General features: G+C 35.4%; 1 protein-coding gene across 1 annotated transcript in view; it reads left to right on the forward strand.

The window, feature by feature from the left end:
• The first annotated feature begins 574 nt into the window (after positions 1-574).
• Positions 575-22,755, forward strand: part of LOC149940485 (cytochrome P450 3A14-like) — a 46,543-nt gene continuing 24,362 nt past the window's right edge. The window contains exons 1-7 of the mRNA XM_090178439.1: positions 575-710; positions 1,116-1,215; positions 8,290-8,342; positions 13,919-14,015; positions 19,533-19,652; positions 19,914-20,002; positions 20,764-20,909. Coding sequence (XP_090034565.1) covers positions 628-710; positions 1,116-1,215; positions 8,290-8,342; positions 13,919-14,015; positions 19,533-19,652; positions 19,914-20,002; positions 20,764-20,909 — 688 coding nt within the window. The 5' untranslated portion in view covers positions 575-627. The remainder of the gene's footprint in view (positions 711-1,115; positions 1,216-8,289; positions 8,343-13,918; positions 14,016-19,532; positions 19,653-19,913; positions 20,003-20,763; positions 20,910-22,755) is intronic.

Consider the following 22,755-nt stretch of genomic DNA (forward strand, 5'->3'; position numbering starts at 1 on the left):
TAGGTCTCCTGCTATTTCCAAGACTGAGCCCAATGCTGCTGGGAGGTTTACTCAAAAGATGACACACGCATTTCTTATTTGTAAATTTGAATTTGCCGGGATAAATTTACTCTTAAATTACGTCATCTATCAATAATTTTTATTGGTAATCCAATAAATACCGATTCTCAGAAAAAAAAAACGGATGTCCAGTCTAAGGTAGGTAGCTGCGGGAATGTAACAATAGCCTAAAAAACGAAAGAACGATATTGTAGCATTACGTCCTTGATGATAATTAATTGAGAAAAAAACAGATGAATAAACAGAAGTCCGGATACCAATACTTCTCAGTCTGGCTTATGCTATAAACACTATAGCAACTCGGAATTTTCATTGCTAAATTCCTTTGAATTCAGATAACAATCATACATGAGTGTATATCTTACGATAATATTAAAAATAGGTTGTTAATGATTTGGGAAAAACTTCATCAAAAAATTAAGCTTTTATCCCTATCGCGCGCACAGTTACGTTATCGTAGCTGTTATATTCTTTCCAACCGTTACACAACCTCAAAATGAATTGAAACCTGCCAGAGCGGGTGGACGTCCTTGTAGTTCGCGTTTTGACGGCGACGAAGGCGGAACGATGCTTCTCTCACTGCTGCTAACGACCGCCCAGTTTATTCTCTCACTAATTATCCTGCTGGTTTTAGGATATGCCGCTTACTGGTAGGTTTACTGTTATTAACCTGTTCAATTTGTCATAGACGAATGAGAGCTTCATTCTTATGATGACTAGCATATCGACCGACACCAATAATATTCCGCTGTAAATAGACGATTTATTCTAAGAACCAAAGTTTCATTGGATTAAAAATTCGTTATTACTGCACATAGTGTATAACATAATATAATTAAAAGAAATAAAAGTTAAAAATGTATAATATGTTGCACGTGCGCTAGAAAATCTATATTTATCACGACTGAAGCGCGTTCTTGTATTAAAATACTGTCACGTAAGAGCTTCATTTAAACAATAAGGCCACATCACTTACAATAAAAACAACTATTGCTAATTCTCTTTTAAAGTATGTGCTAGGACTACAATAAATCTGTTTCAATTTTATTTTGAAGGGTGTACTTCCGAAGATTCAATTTCTGGGTTGGAAAACCAATAAAGAGCGACAATCCAATTCCCCTTGTTGGCAACACGATTGGAATTGTTACTGGAGAGGTAGGTTAATTCCGCGTTCGGCATGCTTTGACAAGGATTGCGAGAATGATCTCATTGGCCTCACATTTACTATTACGTACAGTTGTAGATTGCCGAACAAACGCTTTCGAAAGCGTCAATGTGGTCAAGGTCAAAGCGTTTACTTTTTTCTCATTCTGACGATATTAAACGCGCGGATTTTGAAATTATTAGCGGGGATTGTGAAATTATTAGCGGTCCTTTTGAAATTATTAGCGGTCCTTTTGAAATTATTTGCGCGGATTTTGAAATTATTAGCGGGAATTTTGAAATTATTAGCGGTCCTTTTGAAATTATTAGCGGGGATTTTGAAATTATTAGCGGGGATTTTGAAATTATTAGCGCGGATTTTGAAATTATTAGCGGTCCTTTTGAAATTATTAGCGGGGATTTTGAAATTATTAGCGGTCCTTTTGAAATTATTAGCGGGGATTTTGAAATTATTAGCGGTCCTTTTGAAATTATTAGCGGGGATTTTGAAATTATTAGCGGGAATTTTGAAATTATTAGCGCGGATTTTGAAATTATTAGCGGGGATTTTGAAATTATTAGCGGGGATTTTGAAATTATTAGCGGTGATTTTGAAATTATTAGCGGGAATTTTGAAATTATTAGCGCGGATTTTGAAATTATTAGCGGGGATTTTGAAATTATTAGCGCGGATTTTGAAATTATTAGCGGGGATTTTGAAATTATTAGCGGTGATTTTGAAATTATTAGCGGGAATTTTGAAAATATTATCGCGGATTTTGAAATTATTAGCGCGGATTTTGAAATTATTAGCGCGGATTTTGAAATTATTAGCGGGGATTTTGAAATTATTAGCGCGGATTTTGAAAATATTAGCGCGGATTTTGAAATTATTAGGCGGATTTTGAAATTATTAGCGGGGATTTTGAAATTATTAGCGGGGATTTTGAAATTATTAGCGCGGATTTTGAAATTATTAGCGTGGATTTTGAAATTATTAGCGGTCCTTTTGAAATTATTTGCGGTCCTTTTGAAATTATTAGCGGTCCTTTTGAAATTATTTGCGCGGATTTTGAAATTATTAGCGGGAATTTTGAAATTATTAGCGGGGATTTTGAAATTATTAGCGCGGATTTTGAAAATATTAGCGCGGATTTTGAAATTATTAGGCGGATTTTGAAATTATTAGCGGGGATTTTGAAATTATTAGCGGGGATTTTGAAATTATTAGCGCGGATTTTGAAATTATTAGCGTGGATTTTGAAATTATTAGCGGTCCTTTTGAAATTATTAGCGGTCCTTTTGAAATTATTAGCGGTCCTTTTGAAATTATTTGCGCGGATTTTGAAATTATTAGCGGGAATTTTGAAATTATTAGCGGTGATTTTGAAATTATTAGCGGGAATTTTGAAAATATTATCGCGGATTTTGAAATTATTAGCGCGGATTTTGAAATTATTAGCGCGGATTTTGAAATTATTAGCGGGGATTTTGAAATTATTAGCGGTCCTTTTGAAATTATTAGCGGGGATTTTGAAATTATTAGCGGTCCTTTTGAAATTATTAGCGGGGATTTTGAAATTATTAGCGGTCCTTTTGAAATTATTAGCGCGGATTTTGAAAATATTATCGCGGATTTTGAAATTATTAGCGCGGATTTTGAAATTATTAGCGGGGATTTTGAAATTATTAGCGGGGATTTTGAAATTATTAGCGGTGATTTTGAAATTATTAGCGGGAATTTTGAAATTATTAGGCGGATTTTGAAATTATTAGCGGGGATTTTGAAATTATTAGCGGGGATTTTGAAATTATTAGCGCGGATTTTGAAATTATTAGCGTGGATTTTGAAATTATTAGCGGGGATTTTGAAATTATTAGCGGGGATTTTGAAATTATTAGCGGTCCTTTTGAAATTATTAGCGGGAATTTTGAAATTATTAGCGGTCCTTTTGAAATTATTAGCGGGGATTTTGAAATTATTAGCGGGGATTTTGAAATTATTAGCGCGGATTTTGAAATTATTAGCGGTCCTTTTGAAATTATTAGCGGGGATTTTGAAATTATTAGCGGTCCTTTTGAAATTATTAGCGGGGATTTTGAAATTATTAGCGGGAATTTTGAAATTATTAGCGCGGATTTTGAAATTATTAGCGGGGATTTTGAAATTATTAGCGGGGATTTTGAAATTATTAGCGCGGATTTTGAAATTATTAGCGGTCCTTTTGAAATTATTAGCGGGGATTTTGAAATTATTAGCGGTCCTTTTGAAATTATTAGCGGGGATTTTGAAATTATTAGCGGGAATTTTGAAATTATTAGCGCGGATTTTGAAATTATTAGCGGGGATTTTGAAATTATTAGCGGGGATTTTGAAATTATTAGCGGTGATTTTGAAATTATTAGCGGGAATTTTGAAATTATTAGCGCGGATTTTGAAATTATTAGCGGGGATTTTGAAATTATAAGCGCGGATTTTGAAATTATTAGCGGGGATTTTGAAATTATTAGCGGTGATTTTGAAATTATTAGCGGGAATTTTGAAAATATTATCGCGGATTTTGAAATTATTAGCGCGGATTTTGAAATTATTAGCGCGGATTTTGAAATTATTAGCGGGGATTTTGAAATTATTAGCGCGGATTTTGAAAATATTAGCGCGGATTTTGAAATTATTAGGCGGATTTTGAAATTATTAGCGGGGATTTTGAAATTATTAGCGGGGATTTTGAAATTATTAGCGCGGATTTTGAAATTATTAGCGTGGATTTTGAAATTATTAGCGGTCCTTTTGAAATTATTAGCGGTCCTTTTGAAATTATTAGCGGTCCTTTTGAAATTATTTGCGCGGATTTTGAAATTATTAGCGGGGATTTTGAAATTATTAGCGCGGATTTTGAAATTATTAGCGTGGATTTTGAAATTATTAGCGGTCCTTTTGAAATTATTAGCGGTCCTTTTGAAATTATTAGCGGTCCTTTTGAAATTATTTGCGTGGATTTTGAAATTATTAGCGGGAATTTTGAAATTATTAGCGGTGATTTTGAAATTATTAGCGCGGATTTTGAAAATATTAGCGCGGATTTTGAAATTATTAGGCGGATTTTGAAATTATTAGCGGGGATTTTGAAATTATTAGCGGGGATTTTGAAATTATTAGCGCGGATTTTGAAATTATTAGCGTGGATTTTGAAATTATTAGCGGTCCTTTTGAAATTATTAGCGGTCCTTTTGAAATTATTAGCGGTCCTTTTGAAATTATTTGCGCGGATTTTGAAATTATTAGCGGTCCTTTTGAAATTATTAGCGGTCCTTTTGAAATTATTAGCGGTCCTTTTGAAATTATTTGCGCGGATTTTGAAATTATTAGCGGGAATTTTGAAATTATTAGCGGTGATTTTGAAATTATTAGCGGGAATTTTGAAAATATTATCGCGGATTTTGAAATTATTAGCGCGGATTTTGAAATTATTAGCGCGGATTTTGAAATTATTAGCGGGGATTTTGAAATTATTAGCGGTCCTTTTGAAATTATTAGCGCGGATTTTGAAAATATTATCGCGGATTTTGAAATTATTAGCGCGGATTTTGAAATTATTAGCGGGGATTTTGAAATTATTAGCGGGGATTTTGAAATTATTAGCGGTGATTTTGAAATTATTAGCGGGAATTTTGAAATTATTAGCGCGGATTTTGAAATTATTAGCGGGGATTTTGAAATTATTAGCGCGGATTTTGAAATTATTAGCGTGGATTTTGAAATTATTAGCGGTCCTTTTGAAATTATTAGCGGTCCTTTTGAAGTTATTAGCGGTCCTTTTGAAATTATTTGCGCGGATTTTGAAATTATTAGCGGGAATTTTGAAATTATTAGCGGTCCTTTTGAAATTATTAGCGGGGATTTTGAAATTATTAGCGGGGATTTTGAAATTATTAGCAAGCATTTTGAAATTATTAGCGCGGATTTTGAAATTATTAGCGGGAATTTTGAAATTATTAGCGGTCCTTTTGAAATTATTAGCGGGAATTTTGAAATTATTAGCGGGAATTTTGAAATTATTAGCGCGGATTTTGAAATTATTAGCGGGGATTTTGAAATTATTAGCGGGGATTTTGAAATTATTAGCGGTTATTTGAAATTATTAGCGCGGATTTTGAAATTATTAGCGCGGATTTTGAAATTATTAGCGGTCCTTTTGAAATTATTAGCGGGAATTTTGAAATTATTAGCGCGGATTTTGAAATTATTAGCGGGGATTTTGAAATTATTAGCGGGGATTTTGAAATTATTAGCGGTTATTTGAAATTATTAGCGCGGATTTTGAAATTATTAGCGCGGATTTTGAAATTATTAGCGTGGATTTTGAAATTATTAACGGTCCTTTTGAAATTATTAGCGGTCCTTTTGAAATTATTAGCGCGGATTTTGAAATTATTAGCGCGGATTTTGAAATTATTAGCGGGGATTTTGAAATTATTAGCGTGGATTTTGAAATTATTAGCGCGGATTTTGAAATTATTAGCGGGGATTTGGAAATTATTAGCGGGGATTTTGAAATTATTAGCGGGGATTTTGAAATTATTAGCGCGGATTTTGAAACTTTTAGCGCGGATTTTGAAATTATTAGCGCGGATTTTGAAATTATTAGCGGTGATTTTGAAATTTTTAGCGGGAATTTTGAAAATATTAGCGCGGATTTTGAAATTATTAACGCGGATTTTGAAATTATTAGTGCGAATTTTGAAAATATTAGCGCGGATTTTGAAATTATTAGGCGGATTTTGATATTATTAGCGGGGATTTTGAAATTATTAGCGGGAATTTTGAAATTATTAGCGCGGATTTTGAAATTATTAGCGGGGATTTATAAATTATTAGCGCGGATTTTGAAATTATTAGCGGGGATTTTGAAATTATTAGCGGTGATTTTGAAATTATTAGCGGGAATTTTGAAAATATTATCGCGGATTTTGAAATTATTAGCGCGGATTTTGAAATTATTAGCGCGGATTTTGAAATTATTAGCGGGGATTTTGAAATTATTAGCGCGGATTTTGAAAATATTAGCGCGGATTTTGAAATTATTAGGCGGATTTTGAAATTATTAGCGGGGATTTTGAAATTATTAGCGGGGATTTTGAAATTATTAGCGCGGATTTTGAAATTATTAGCGTGGATTTTGAAATTATTAGCGGTCCTTTTGAAATTATTAGCGCAGATTTTGAAATTATTAGCGGGGATTTTGAAATTATTAGCGTGGATTTTGAAATTATTAGCGCGGATTTTGAAATTATTAGCGGGGATTTTGAAATTATTAGCGCGGATTTTGAAATTATTAGCGGGGATTTTGAAATTATTAGCGGGGATTTTGAAATTATTAGCGGGGATTTTGAAATTATTAGCGTGGATTTTGAAATTATCAGCGGGGATTTTGAAATTATTAGCGCGGATTTTGAAATTATTAGCGGGGATTTTTAAATTATTAGCGCGGATTTTGAAATTATTAGCGGTGATTTTGAAATTATTAGCGGGGATTTTGATATTATTAGCGCGGATTTTGAAATTATTAGCGGTCCTTTTGAAATTATTAGCGGGGATTTTGAAATTAATAGCGGGCTTTTTCAAATTAAAAGCCTACTTTTTCAAATTAATAGCGGGCTTTTCTAAATTAAAAGCCTACTTTTTCAATTTAATAGTGGGCTTTTTGAAATTAAAAGCGGGGATTTTGAAATTATTAGCGGTCCTTTTGTAATTAATAGCGGATAATTTGAAATTAATAACTGGATTTTTCAAAACTAAAAGCTTGCTTTTTCCAATAAATAGCGGGCTTTTTGAAATTAATAGCGGGGATTTGGAAATTAATAGCTCTGATTTGGAAAATTGTTAAAAAACTGCCAGAAAATCTACAAACTTTAAACAATATCAAAATATCGTTAAAACCAATTCATGTCAATTATTCAGTCCTGAAAACCAACGGATATTTTATAAAGTCTAAGTTCCCTTCAAACTCATAAAATCGTTTAAGTTACTCAATAGGCCTTTCTATAAAGTAACATTGGCCTTCTTGTTTAGATGTATCGGGCGCGTCACTCGTGACGTATAAGTGACGTTTCACTATGATAGCCAATAGACGTTATTCAACTTGTTAAAACGTTCCACGCGCGTCTGGATATTTTAGCGTAAATTAGCTTGAGCGATTTAGCACGTGCACCAATAAATAAAAAAAATGTACGAGCATTTTAAGCTAAAATATTAAAGAGCGCGTGCAACATATTAACAAGTTGAACAAGGCACTAATTAAAATTCGACGAGTCGCCCTTTTTATAAAGATCTAACCTTCAAAACTGAACTGAACTCCTACGTTTCTCGTGACGAAAGCGATACATTAAAACAAGTTAGGCAAGCTTAACGACTTTATAGAAAGGCTTATTGTCCGTGAAATTCCAGAAATTTAAAATTCAAAGTAGTAATATTTTAGAAACTAAAATTAATAATTTCAGCTGTCTACTTCAGAGTTTTTATAATTTAAAATGTTCAAAGAAATAGTGCAATTTGATCAATCGAAAAGTTCTTTAGTTTTTTGATTGCCATTTACAAGTTAACAGTTTGTATCAATTGCCACCAAATTCAAATATCACGATAGTGCATACGCGAGTTGTGAGTCCCGCGAATTGTACAAAAATCTCACTTAAAATTCAAATTTCTTAAAGCAACTGAAACCTTAATTGATAAATTTATTATTAAATATAATTGCCAAAAATCACAAAAATCACCAAATTATCAACCTGTAAGCCCCGATTTCCAAACATCATAACGGCATACCTAGGACATGATATTTCCTTTTGATTAAGATATCCCTGGCCCTTTTAAGCCTAATTCTTCGAGAGTTATGTGCAATTCGGTGGTATAGGCAACGAAATCGGCTACATTGTACGTGATCCCGGTACACACAAATCCCTTAGTTATTGTGTATAAACAGAATTTAAAACCCTAGTGTGATAAAATAGATAAATGATAACTTCGATTAACGTATTTCTCGAAACTTAATAAATTTCGATATTAAAATTGAATTCTTTTAATTTCAGGGATTTCATAATTTTGATAAAAGGTTGTACGAGAAGTATGGTCGATTATTTGGGTAAGCAGAGTTCATCATAGACAGGGCCGGATTAACCAATAGGCCGAATAGGCCTGGGCCTAGGGCACCAAGCCTACAAGGGGCACCAAGAGGGTTCGAAAAAAATAAAAGTACAAAAAATATTTTCCGTAGTAATTTTAATAAAGCGTCCACCCCTATGAACCAAAAACGTTTGATTGTCACATTCTCTGTCGGACTGCCGTCTAGCCCCTGACGACATACTAAATCTGGCAGCCAAATGAATTAATTTTCCTTCCATTTCTCAATTATAAATTGAGGAAGCGCCTAGCTCGCTATTGAAAGGGGGGCACCAAAATTAACTTGGGCCTAGGGCCCCATAAGGTCTTAATCCCGCCCTGATCATGGACTACATTTAAATGGTGTAACGTGGAATTCTGATGTTTTCAAAATTTGATTGACTATTTTAATTTTATTATTAATTCTACCATCCAGAATTATACGGTCGTTTAAAACCTATATTTCTGGGCGCTGGTCACTCGGAGATTGTGATTTGTGTATTCGAGACTTGTCTGGCCAGGGAGTTCCGACCCCCGCGCTCAACCGTGGAATATTTCCATGCATTTCTGGCGTTTACGTTTCCCGTTACTACTATTTTTTAGCTCCCCTTCATTTTCAAATATGCTAAAAAAAGGTTGCCAACATTATAAAAGTTTGGAATAATTTCTATAAGGCACGTGCCAACAAAATTCGTTAGTTTAATATGGATATAAATCGACTCTTTACGTAAAACACGCGCGGAGGATTTGAAGTTTTGGCTCGTGTTCGAATTATATTTAAAAAAGTAGAAAAGTCGTTGAGGAGATTTTTGATATTAGGAGAAAAGGAGATCGTTAATCTTGCTCTCGGATCGAAGAACTGCCATCAATAGCAGTCGTAAGTTTCTACCTCTATTTGTACCGCTGAACTCTTGGTGAAGAAGTCCCATATTTAATACGGTCAATACCAGAAACGCAGCAAATGTTCTGAGGATTTGACGGAACATAATCGGAGGTCTACAGTCCACCCGCCAGTGTATTCGAGGACGTCAAGTTGATACTCGACCGCTGAGGCTGGCACCTCGACATCGCCGTATTTCAGTCAACCGCAGGCCAGGTCACCCAGGTGTGTGACTGCTGCGTTCCTGAGAGTGAGCGGACCAAATATTAAGATATTAAAGAGATTTTGGAGTGTTTGTTGATCCCAGCCTCAGATTTTCTACCCATACCAACAAAGTTTCAAAACGTGTTCGTTCGGTGGCCGGGCTCATTCGTCGTAATTTTAACTTCCGTAGTCCCAAATTTGTTAAACAACTATATAACACCCTTGCCCTCCGTATATTTGATTATTGCTCCCCCATCTGGACCCCTCAACTCAGTTTAGATATTTCCGCTTTACAAAAGGCCCAAAATAATTTCACTAAATTAGTCACAAAATACGAAAAACTCGATGCACCAACCAGACTAAAGTCCTTATCTATTCCGTCTGTTCAAACTCGCCACAAAATCAATAATTTAAGTTTCCTCCACAAATTTTTACCTCTACGAGGGGACAAAGTCCCCTAGGAGGGGTTATACAATCACCGTGCCTGTCCGTCTGTCTGTCTGTGTGTCGGTATGTCTGTCTGTCCTGCGAACGCGTTCGCATTATTCGTGCAAAGGTTAATCATTGCGTACGCAATTTCACGAAATTTCTGCGTTCGCAGTTTCTCGAAGGGTTGGCAAAACCACCGTGTAACGGTGAGCGTTAACGGATTTGGTTTGGCTGCTGTTTTTTCGCTCACCGTGTATAACGTTTTTGTAATGTTTATGCGTAGGTTGTGAATGTTGAGTTCGTGTTATGACGGTTGTGAGTGTTGAGTTTGTCTTGTTTGTGTTTTGATGGTTGTGCATGTTGAGTTCGTGTTATGATGGTTGTGGATGTTGAGTCTCTTGTGTTTGTATGCGCGTTTTCTCTCCAACTTCTTTTAACTGACTTTGGGACGGACCGAGTGCTGAGTGTAATGCTACCTCTCAACGTCCAATGGCAGGGTTTCCACAAATTGTTCACGGTATTCATCTTAGTATCAATTTGCGAATTTTTGCGCCGGCCGGGAATCGAACCCGGGTCTGCCTCGTGCCAGAGATTTACTTTAACCACTCAGCCACCAACGCTTGTTAAGTTACGGTGTTTTTCTACAAAACAGCTTTGGCGAATGTCATTTACAAAGTTATAACGTTAGGTACTATAATTTATTCTACATCATTTTAAATATTTATAAATTATATTAATCTTATATTTAATGAAAAATTTATAAATTATATTAAGCTTATATTTAATTAAATATTTATAAATTATATTAATCTTATATTTAATTAAATATTTATAAATTATATTAATATTATATTTAATTAAATATCTGAGTATTTTAATTTATTTGACCGTGTTCAGGAATTGAACTCGGGTCGCATAGTTACAATGCCGAGCCATTGACTTCCTTTAGGAAAATAAAAAGTAAAGAAACCATTATGATAAGGCGGGTTTTTTACCTATTAATAACGCTTAGAAAAAGAATAATTATTCAAAACTTCCACGGAAACTATATCAAAGTAATAATATAGCGCCACCGTGTGGAGAATTATCAATCAAACCGGGTAAAAAATATAACCTCTTCAATTTTTCGAACTTTAGTCAAATCTCGAGGGTTCAAACAAAACACGAAAAAAATGTATATAAGGCCGTTGCCGTCAATTTAGAAGATTTAGTCTTCCTTAGTTCTTGGCTGTCAGACGAAATACTACAGGACGGGATCCTGGTGTCTGTCAAAAGTTATGAGGTAACTTTGCTGTTTTAATTAGTATGTTCGTCTTTGGTCAAGAAAAGAGTTAAATTGTGTTTCGCGTTTGGACCGTGAGTGAATGGACTTAAGTGTATGAACAGTGCGTGTTTAAGACTGAAAGTGTTAAAATAATTGTGAACTAACTCAAGTCAGCTGTAAGATAAAATTGATTGTTATTATTTTTTGTATTGGAATAACCTAATTATACCCTAGAAATTATCAACTCAACCTGTGAGGCTTATTAAGTAGATTGGAAGTAATTATTAGCGAACAGCTCTCAGCTGTTAATTAAGACAGTTTATAGTTAGGTACTTTGAATTTAGTTAAAATTACTCAATATAATTTATTATATTTACTTAAGTGTGTGTTTTGGTTTATTTTTCAATCACGATGAACTAAGACAAATCTAGTCTTAGACACTTGAGTACCAGTTCTGTAGAATTACGTAAAGGGATATATATTGTTGGGTTATTGATGAGAGTTAAATCTAGAACGTTCCATAGACTGTTCTGAATAAAAATAAAAATTTATAATTTTGCATAATTCTGGTTGCCATTTTATTTTCTAATCACTCGCCCACAACATTAGAGTCTGGCAATCCCGAATCAAATAAATTTTCAAATTAACGGCGACGGGAAATTATTCTCGTAAATTTATCGCGCGGCCTTTGGGAATATTCTTTTTAACAAAATTTCGATAAACTATCGTTTATTTAAAATCGGCCCGATTCCGTTAAAATTATTAACTAAAAAGCGATTGGTCGTTATAATACCCTCTGTAGATATTTTTTCATTAAAATTTGCTTTGTTTTATATTCAACTGATAAACTTGTACTGTAAAAAGGGTTTAATTCAATTGGGCATTGTTATAGTACGTCTAACTCACTGCTGTAACTACTTAACTTATGATATTCTGAATAAATAAAAATTGGTCGTTTCGTCTCAATTATTTTAATTATAATTAAAATTCTATACCGGGCGGGATAGAACTGGGATAAAATTTTTAACAAATAACTCTAAATTGCGGAGATATATCTTTAAGGGTTATCTCGAGAAATTAATACCACTAGGGACAATTCTTCCGAGGAGAGGCATATTTTGGCTCGCCAACTTGTTTTATAATAATTTAGATCTAAATTTCAATGACTATTTCTCTACATGCAATTCCTCCCGTACCAGGGGTCATAAATTAAAACTTTCCAAACCCAGAGCTCAATCTAATGTCCGTTTGAACTCCTTCTCCCACAGTGTAATAAATGACTGGAATTCACTCCCTTACAATATTGTAACTAAAAAACCCTATCCAAAATTTCGCGCCCTACTATTTGATTTCTTAAAAACACCTTAAGTTTCTACCGCCTCCTATTTTACTGTTTTCTTTTATTATTATCTATATTGTTTTACGCTTTACTCTGACCTGATGTTTACACATACAAAGCATCCCGCCTAGGCTTTGTAGACCTTGTTATTATAACCAAATAAATAAAATAAATAAGTTACACCAGTAGCGTATGATCGACCTCTTCGACATCTCGAACACTTGAGTATCGTAATGCTAAGAACTATAAGCTATATCTCCTCTTCGCTTTATTGTTAGTTTAACATCCCAATTCGAATCAGCACATCTCGCCTAACGAATGTGTGTTGTAACTTTTATAGTCGCGTAGTACAGCCTGCCTAACAGGTTTTTTTATTGTTCTAGATTTAAGTATTATTTTATTAGTTAGTTAATTATCTAGGTGCACCGTAGTTTTAGTTTACGGTAGTGTTGAATTATATTTTCTAAGTGTTTTATTATTAAATGTTTTAGTTGGTAACCTTTTATTCCCTTTTAGTGTTTATTCCAAATCATTCCCCTAGACAAAGCCTTATTTTTAATTTATATTTTAACGTTGGCCCCAATAGTGAAAGCCCGACGTGTACCCTGATTTATTTTAGGGTGTAGCGTGCAATTGTTTCTTCACGTACAGATCGGCCATACCCCCCAAAGTTCATTATTTGAGGTTATCGCAGTATAATCATCGAGGTCTACCCAAACTTTCGCTACAATGGGAATAGCATCATAAATCATCCCGGAAAAGGGCTTTACCCTATTTTGGCCAAATTAATCAAGATTTTTTTATGTTATAAATAAAATATCCACCTTATAAAATAAACAGTGTAAAATATCTGCAAAAAATGTTCACAGGCCGAAACTTTTTTTCGAGATATTGTATTAATTTGTGATTAGAAAATTTCTTCTAAACGATGATGATATTCATAGCACCAAGAATACATTTAGGTGAACAGAGCGAATAAAGCCGTCACTATAGGCTAGGTTCTCATAATTTCCGAAAGGGAAAATAGGGGTAATGGACAAGAGAAAATGTGGAATTTCTATCGGGCTAACATGAACATCTTTCGAGGATGTTCAGCGACAAAACAAAAGAAAGTAAATTGGCATTAAACCAATAAAATTAGAGTGTTCATTTCCGATTTCATTTTTTATCCTTTCTGCTATATGCCTTTCTCTTGTGGGTTTGATGTTGCTGCTGCGTTACGGGGGAGGGCGTATTTATATATATATCAAGGACGTTTTACTATGAAAATCCCTGGAGATAAGAGTAAATTTTAAGAGGAACCCTGTTTTTAAGCATAAACTGAACTGAACTTCTACGTAGCGTAGCTTATTTTATAAAAAAAAAAGCCTATTGAATTGAATACTTGAAAACTGAACTAACAATCACATTGAAAGTATTACGTGTTTTTGTTTTGCAATTTAGATCATATTCAGGCCCTGTACCGGCACTGTGCGTTGGCGATCCCGATTTGCTGAAGCTCATTCTAGTGAAGGATTTCAATTACTTTCCGACGAGAAGGGTAATATAATCTTATTTATACGCTACACTCTACTGCCACTAATACTATCATGGGGCACAGATCTTTTTATAAGGAAAGAAACGTTATACTTTTGTCCCTCAAATTTGGGTGCCCATGGATACATTTATGACCGTTCTAACGGTGGAGCCAAGTATGTTTTGATTCGTTAATTCGTAAAAACGAAAGTAAGAACTTAAGTATAAAGTAAGTAACTGAACTGAAATTGAATAGAAACAAGATGTCACGGACATTTGAGTAAACGCAATCCCCCCGATGTATTAAATATTAAATTTAAATTTGAGCATTAACCCTCTCGATTAACACAACTAACCCACTAAGCATTAACGAAAAAGGAGTACGATTAGTATTTTAACTCAAAGAAAACCCATGATCACGCTTTATTAATCACCGGGTGCATTAAATTTTGACAATTTTTCATAGCCCTATACATTAAATCATGAATTTATTCATTTTACCCATGAATATAGAACCGCTCTAGATATGTTTCTATCTCTGTCGGAAAGAGGCGGAAATATAAGCTCCGCCCCTCTTACGCCTGACGGATATACCATGGAGGAAGCACGTGACTGATATTGCCTTCAGTCAATAGGAGCGGACATCTCCATAGAAGCATAGAGAATATAGCAAGACACGAGCTGAGTCTCAGCGGACGAATTTTCGTGAAAATTGGTTTTTCTCCCCAATGCTTTTCCTACGGGACTTTGTTTTCCTAACTGTGTTGCAGTTCTGAGACTTTTTAATAATTTTAGTGTTTGTACTCAACTATGAATTTTTAAAATGATTGTTAGTAAGTTTCCAGGTTTGATTTAAGACTACTTTCATAATTATCCCTTAATTATTTCACTCGTAATCTACTTTTCAAATCGACGAAAATTTTAAGGCGAGGAAATGAATTCCCCGCCTTTGGGACCTGTATTTGTACTAGGCCTCGGTTTTAATGTTTGGAATTTAAAAAACATTGCGCAATAATTGAAAACGGCTGGTTCGTTACTCGTTTGCTTCTATTGTGGGGTTTTAACTGTGAAATGGAAGACAAAATGAGCTGGTAATCAAAGTTTAATCTAATTTTCCATCTTTTCTTTGCTCTGCTTTAAAAAAAGCAGCTTCTTCATTCAAGCAATGAACAGCCCGGTTAATTCTGAATATAGTAAATATTTTACTGCCAAATGGGTTACAAAGAAAAAATTGGAAATAAGATAAAGTTCTTCATCTGTGAAAGATAAAGCATAAACAACATTTAATGCCCTATTATCCAATCCATTTCACTGTTAAAACCCCACTATAGGTGCAAACGAGTAACAAACCAGCCTTTTTCATTGATAGCGCAATGGTTTTTAAATTCCAAACATTAAAACCGAGGCCTAGGACATATACAGGTCCCAAAGGCGGGGAATTCATTTCCCCGCCTTAAAATTTTCGTTGATTTGAAAAGTAGATTACGAGTGAAATAATTAAGGGAAAATTATGAAAGTAGTCTTAATTCAAACCTGGAAATTTACTAACAATCATATGAAAAATTCATAGTTGAGTACAAACACTAAAATTATTAAAAAGTCTCCGAATTGCAACACAGTTGATTTTTGAACCCCTACTCTTCTATGGAGATGTCCGTCATTTCCTCTAGCTTTTAATTGGCTAAACAATTTGACGTAGTAGCGTCATAGCTTCGTAAGCACTGCACCATACAGATAAGGTACAGTTCTATATTCATGGGTAAAATGAATAAATTCATGATTAAATGAATAAAAGCACTATTGAAACTTAAGTGTAAATTTCACCAAATTTTCAACCACATTGTACAATAACTCAATCACCCTGTCCTTTAAGATAATCAGGGAACTAATTCTTGACAACCGCAAGGTAACTTTACCACGAAAAATAAATTACAACACAAAACCTAAAAGGACTTTTTAGCAAAATATCAACCGCCCTTAACAATAACTCATCACCCTGACCTTAAACATAATGAGAGCACTTGCTCGACAAACTAGTGCATTAACAACGATCCTAATCACCTTGTCAGTCAACCAGAGTAAAATCAGTTTTATCTATGAACTTCATGTTCATTGGTATGGAAAAAAGACCCCGTACAAGAATATTTACGGCATTAAAAAGAAACACACGAAAGTACAAAATAGGCTAGCTAAATTAGCATAGCCCACACCTTATCTAACAATAGTCAAGATAGCATAACATAGCATCTGCATAACAAACACGTTGTGCCCTAAAAAGAACACAGTTCGTAGAGAGGGGGGGGGGCAAACTAACGTGCGAGAGTGAGATTGGTGTATATAGCGAGAAGCCTTCACACCAGGCGCGCAATTTACAAACGTTTACCCGGAAAGGGAACTGCGGTACACAATATTCAGCCTGGGCGTACAAAAATACAGAAGGGGGCACAGAAAAATAAACAATTTAACAAAAAAATAAGTTTGAATAGGTTACTTTCGCAATGAGGCACACGTAGCTGTGATGACTGCTGGAGAACCCCTATGCACCGCCGTGAGAACCCCAACGACAGTTTCTGGAAATGCACAGTTGCTTGATGTCGGTAGAAGAAAACGTCGGCACTAACGGTGCTTGGGGCAGTACAATAAAACATGCTGAGTATCTTCCCGTGCCCCACAGAGAGGGCAAGAGTCTGTGGGGCTTAAATGAAATCAACTGAGGGTAGAATTGGTGGGGAGCCGTCCACACCCGAGCCGCGCCAGTAGAGTGTCGTCACGCCGCGAGAGTTTAACGGTGAAGACATCCCTAGAACTGGGGAATGGCTTCGCTTCGCGTAGGGGTCAGGAGCCCGGAATAGACTGCCAGTGCTGTGTCCACGCGGAGTGGACCAACCACGCAAGAGTAGAAGGTAGATGGAAGTTCACCTTCGAAGGACGAATCAACCGAGTAACAGATGCGAGCCGATCGGCGGACTCATTACCAGGAACTCGAACGTGAGCCGGACACCACAAGAAGGTAATTGAGCTAGTGTACCGATCGCATAAATTATGAATAAGCGTAACCACTGGGTCAAGAGATCGCTGACACAGTTGTGTGAGAGCACTTTGTGAGTCTGAACCGAGTCCACAAGCGAAGTCGCACCCAACTTGAGAGAGGGAATCGAGAATACCGCACCCGCGACACCTGAATCAGGGCCGTTAGCCGTCCGTTTATATCACCGTTCTAAGGATTCAAAGAATAGTTGACGTAGCTGTACAGAATTCAATTACTCCTTGGGAGTAGATAGCCAGCGCGGAATGATCGTGGCCTCTGGTGGCACCCATGGCGGGGAGTATGTAATGGGAAGGTGACTCCTGGAGGAGTGGAAGAAGCACGAAAGGGAGTTTGCTGGGAACCTGTGTTCAAGTACGTCCAGGGGTCCCAATTCCTCTATGAAAAGAGAGCTATTAAAAACAGCAGTGCCCGCTGCGCCACAAGGAGCTAGAGTGCAGAAATCGATTTAATCCCTCTGGTACCGAAGCGGCGGAAGGGCTGCTTCAGCCTCCATCAGGGAGATGGGCGTGGAGTTTGGAACCCCAAGGATAACTCGAAGCGCTGCATTTTGCATTTTATATAGTTTGGCTAGAGAAGAAGCGGACGCCGAAGCGTCAAAAAGGCTCGAGAAGTCCAACCGGGAGCGAATTAGATGGGTGTAGAGAAGCCGAAAGGAAGTTCAACCGGCACCCCAACGAGTAGCCGACACCACCCGCAAGAGATTAAGGCGGCTTAAAGAGGAAGTGCGGAGAGTTTCGATGTGAGGAAGCCAAGAGAGTCTGTCATCGCATAAACTCCTAAGATATCGATAAGAAGACACCCGAGTCAGAGTGGTGGAGCCAAGCGTGACCGAGAGGTCGTTCGGCAGACGTTTTTCCTTCGAGATCACCGTATACTGTACTCGCATTTGAGAGGTTGGAAATTCAACCCCCAGGTTACCCCGTGGGCTGAAACCCTATCCAGGGTGGTGTGCATAACTGGGTATAGCCTGGGAAGAGCGGGACCACTAGTCCATAGAGCAATATCATCAGCATGTAGCCCGTAGTCGATCGAGGGGGGGGGGCAGAGCTGCGGGATTCCGTCCAGCATTATGTTGAACAGAATGTGACTGACTGCACTTCCCTGAAGAACTCCTTGCAGAACCGAATGGGGCGTAGCAAGTTCTTCATTGACGTGAACTTGGAAGTTCGTAGAGGTTTCGAAGATTAAAGATCAGATACTTGGAGACAGATGGCGCTTCTATTCTGAATCTTGCTATGTAATTAAAATATCACAAAAGTGCGTACGCGAGTTGTGGGGTTCCGCAAGTTGGTCATAAATCTCACGTAAAATTAAATTTTATTACAGCAGCCGTCAACGTAGTATATTTATATTTTTCAACTAAATCGGTCTTAATTTAGATATATATACGTACATTTTAAGAAAAATCGTAAAAAATAACTGAAATGAGCAAATGACCGACTTCTAGGCCCCTGATTATTACGCTATTGGCCGTTATTTTGACGTGTCATGCGTCATTTACCATTTTAGCCCGAAGTGATTAAAAGGTTGTATCCGTGGCTACACTGTACCTGAGATACACACAATTCCTTAGGGATTGTGTGTAAAAAGGAATAAACAAAACATATTATTTCATCAAAATGGCGAAAGATTTCGTTTACGCGTAACAAATGCAAACAGTGGCCTCTTTGAACCTTTCTAATTATGGTTTAAATGTAGCAAAATTTAAGCATAACGAAAATAAATGATGATAATGGCCATGTAGTTAAAAATTCTGATAAACTGTAGTAGTCAGAAGAAATAGTGCTTTATTTAGAGATGATTGTTCTATAAGACTGTAAATTTCAATTCCTCCTCTGCATGGCAGAGGATGGGGAACTTGTGACCCAATCCCTACTTTTATACTGGATTTCTCTCAAACTGACAATACACCCTCGTATTTCTGGGAAGTACAGACACGGTTTTATAATATTAAGGAAGAATAACTAAATTTATATTTTACGGGAACCAAACAGATAACAATACAATTTTAATGTCCAGACGGTGGATTAATTTAGATATATCCGGATATTATTGGTTTTATCCTGATTTTTTAATATTAGGACAGTTCTGAATATGTTCCAACCAAATTATTATTTTCTCGGTAGTGTGTCGTAGACCTGCAATTTTTTCAATTGTATTGAATATTAAATATTAAATATTAACCCAAAAGGGTGAAAACGGTCTACTGTTTTGAGATTTGAAAAACTATGGATTTTTTCGGTGAATTCTTTTAAGTGGCTTTATCTGGAAAAATCCGGGTGGTTTTAGCCGGATTGGATAGTTCTCTGCCACCCCTAATTTTAAGAGACCTAGCGCGTACATTGAAACACGTGTGATATTATTATTCGATTTTTTTGGTGCCTTAGATCACACACTATTAAAACCAAATGCAAAATTTAACTGCTACAAATTGTGATCGAATACAATAGGCTGCTTACGAAACTTAATTGTCTCGCTCTTCTTTCTATCCAGGAATTTAAATCTGGAAATAATTTGTTGGACAACATGATTTCAGCTTTAAAAGGTGACGACAATTGGAGGAACCTCCGCAACACGATGACACCAGCCTTCTCAACGGGAAGGCTTAAAAAAGTAAAGATATTCTCACTTATTTGATTGCTCACGTAACCTCATTGTATGCGTTTAATAAATCACAATTGTCTCAGTACAATACATTTAAATTATGGCTAAATTAATGGTTACCAGCGTGTTCATGACTTAAAAAAATTATAAGCTGAGACCCTCCTGTATTTTGTGCTTGACTAATTGCTCTTAAAATAACTTTCGCTTTTTCATAAATAACTGACTGCTTATTCATTTCGGATTTGTTTTGTAATTGTATCTTTGTTTCAGATGATTCCCCTAATCTCGGAAACTGCTCAAATAACCTCTGACAATTTCAGGAAGCATTCTGAAGATGGAAGCCCATTGAATTGTAAAAGGTAAATTCTAAAATTAAAAACTTTTATGCTAAATGAATGAGCATACTGAGAAATTGAACTTAATTTCAATTTGTGTATCACAAAAACCTGTATCTAAACAGATTACAGTCATTGATGTCTATATAATTAGTTCTTAAAATAAGTATCCGACAATAAACAAATAAAATATTGATGCTGCACACATTTTTTAAAAACTAATTGTACCCGTTGCAAACAGCACACGTTCCATGGTTCTGTTAAATCTATTAGCACATCAACGATATCAGACCCACTTTAGCTTTCACAATTGCTTCACAGAACTTAATAGTCTTTAAAAAAATCAATGGTAAACTAAGAATTGATCGTTTTTATGTTTTATCCGAGTTTCTAAGCATTCCTCAAGACACCGCTTAATTTCCTGAGTGTGACCTTGTTAGTGTTTCACACAGCCCGACAAGAGAGGGAGAAACCGGTAAAAATTACCGGGGACCGTGCAGCCTAGGGGCCCTGGTTTGAAAAATCCAGGTATATTGGACCCTGGTTTATCTCAGAAAGAATATAGCTATATATCTACAGTAGAAAAGGCTCTCTTTGGGGTCCGGAATTTTTATTTTACTGGGTTTTCGGCGGCTCTGGTTTCACACAAAAGATGTTAAATGATGAGTTACGAACAATATGAGTACTTGATAATACTGTTATCAGTTGACTTAATTCTGATTAAATTAATGAGGATATGACATGAACGAAAACAATATCGAACACCAAATATTTCATTATTTTAGTTTGTATGGAAATTACACTTTGGATGTGATTGCGAATGTCGCTTTCGGAACAAAGCTGGACTCTCATAATGATCCGAACAACATTTTCATACATCACGCCAAAAAAGTTTTTTCCGCTGAGTTAAACTGGAAATCCGCATTAGCATGTAAGTTGTATAATTTAAATCTTTTACGTTTCGTTAACCACACCAATAAGTTTTCAAAGACGAATTCTCAAATTCGCTACAAAAATTTATAGAAATGATCACTTATAAATTGAAAAGTATATTGTTAACAAACCCACCTGACATTTGCAAGGTGGGCTTATAAGTACTATCGTAAATAACATAATAATTGCGTTAGCGCTAATTTTCTTGTTGAACCTTCTTTTTGATACTGACACTCTCACAGTTCCCTCTTAAACTTGCACCCGATCTGAGTCGTATATTATCGTTTTTCGTGTTAGTATATTTTGCATATTTATACATTTGGGGGCTCTGTGCTGAACTAACGCTTGATTACGCAATAGCCGTTAAAATCAAACTGGTGGGTCATTCCATAGGATTTCGACCACTCGTGTCACCATTGGTCAATCGATTTTTTTTAAATTTTGACCACAGATAGACCTGTCTAACAAACGGTGATATCCAAGGTTTTAGCTGAAAATATTGAGAAGTTTTAGAATAAACACAGTTTAACCGAAACCCCACATTTTTGGTATATCGTACCTCGATTTCAGTACCCCTTCGCTTTAAGTTTAATAACTTTTTATAAATATATTTTATTTTAACAAAATAACAATCTTACACATTTTGGCAAGGCCAATTCAATGGTGGAGTTTATATAGTCCTAACTAGAATTGATACCAGATTATTGGATGTCAAAATGTAACTTTTTATTTTTGGGGGGTCTCATTCGAGGGGTTAAAGGATCCTGTGGGCGATTGAAAACACGAAATATAAATACACTATTAGATAGCTCTATAAAAGAGCTTTAAAATAAGCTCTTAAAAAAGGGGATATTTTCCTTGTTTTTATTTGATAAATCAATAACTATTTTCTTGAAATTCAACACTTTTGAAATTTTTTATTTTTTATATCATACAAATGGTTTAATGTTTTAGAAATTAATAATACGTATTTAACGATGTGTGATAAATAATGCTCGAATATTTTCTAAATCATAATCTTTAAGAATAAAGGATCTAGCCCGGGGAGAAGTCGCTGTAGGCGTTGATATCAGTCGCAAAATCAAGTTAAGAGGTACATGGCATTTTTCAACCCTTAATTTTGAGTAGTAGATTGATAAAATATTTAATTGAAAATAATTGCGTGTTAAATTGAGGCATTGAACTTTTTAGTATCGCCTGCAATGTTTGTTGTAACTGAAAACTAAACCTAATCTATAAATAACTAGACAAAACCTTATACCCTTCAGTATTGATGTTTTCTATCCACCATTTTGGTTAGCTTGGAAAATACATTAAGAAACACATGGTACAATAAATATTTCCAAATTTTATTTTTACCTTTTATCATCTATAATGTGTGGTATAAATTCTAGTTAGGACTATATAAACTCGACCATTGAATTGGCCTTGCCAAAATGTGTAAGATTGTGTTATTTTGTTAAAATAAAATATATTTATAAAAAGTTATTAAACTTAAAGCGAAGGGGTACTGAAATCGAGGTACGATATACCAAAAAATGTGGGGTTTCGGTTAAACTGTGTTTATTCTAAAACTTCTCAATATTTTCAGCTAAAACCTTGGATATCACCGTTTGTTAGACAGGTCTATCTGTGGTCAAAATTTAAAAAAAATCGATTGACCAATGGTGACATGAGTGTTCGAAATCGTATGGAATGACCCTGGTGTTAATTTTTCTAAATTGTCATGCTTAATGTAATTATATTACTTATGGTACTTTTACTATTAACAATGTCATGTTTTTATGAAACACAATTGGTTTCAAAGTATTAATATTTATAATGTTCAAGTACTTCCGTCATAG

The sequence above is a fragment of the Leiobunum rupestre genome, chromosome 6 (assembly GCF_980474605.1).
Source record: "Leiobunum rupestre chromosome 6, qqLeiRupe1.1.hap1, whole genome shotgun sequence".
NCBI lineage: Eukaryota > Metazoa > Arthropoda > Arachnida > Opiliones > Sclerosomatidae > Leiobunum > Leiobunum rupestre.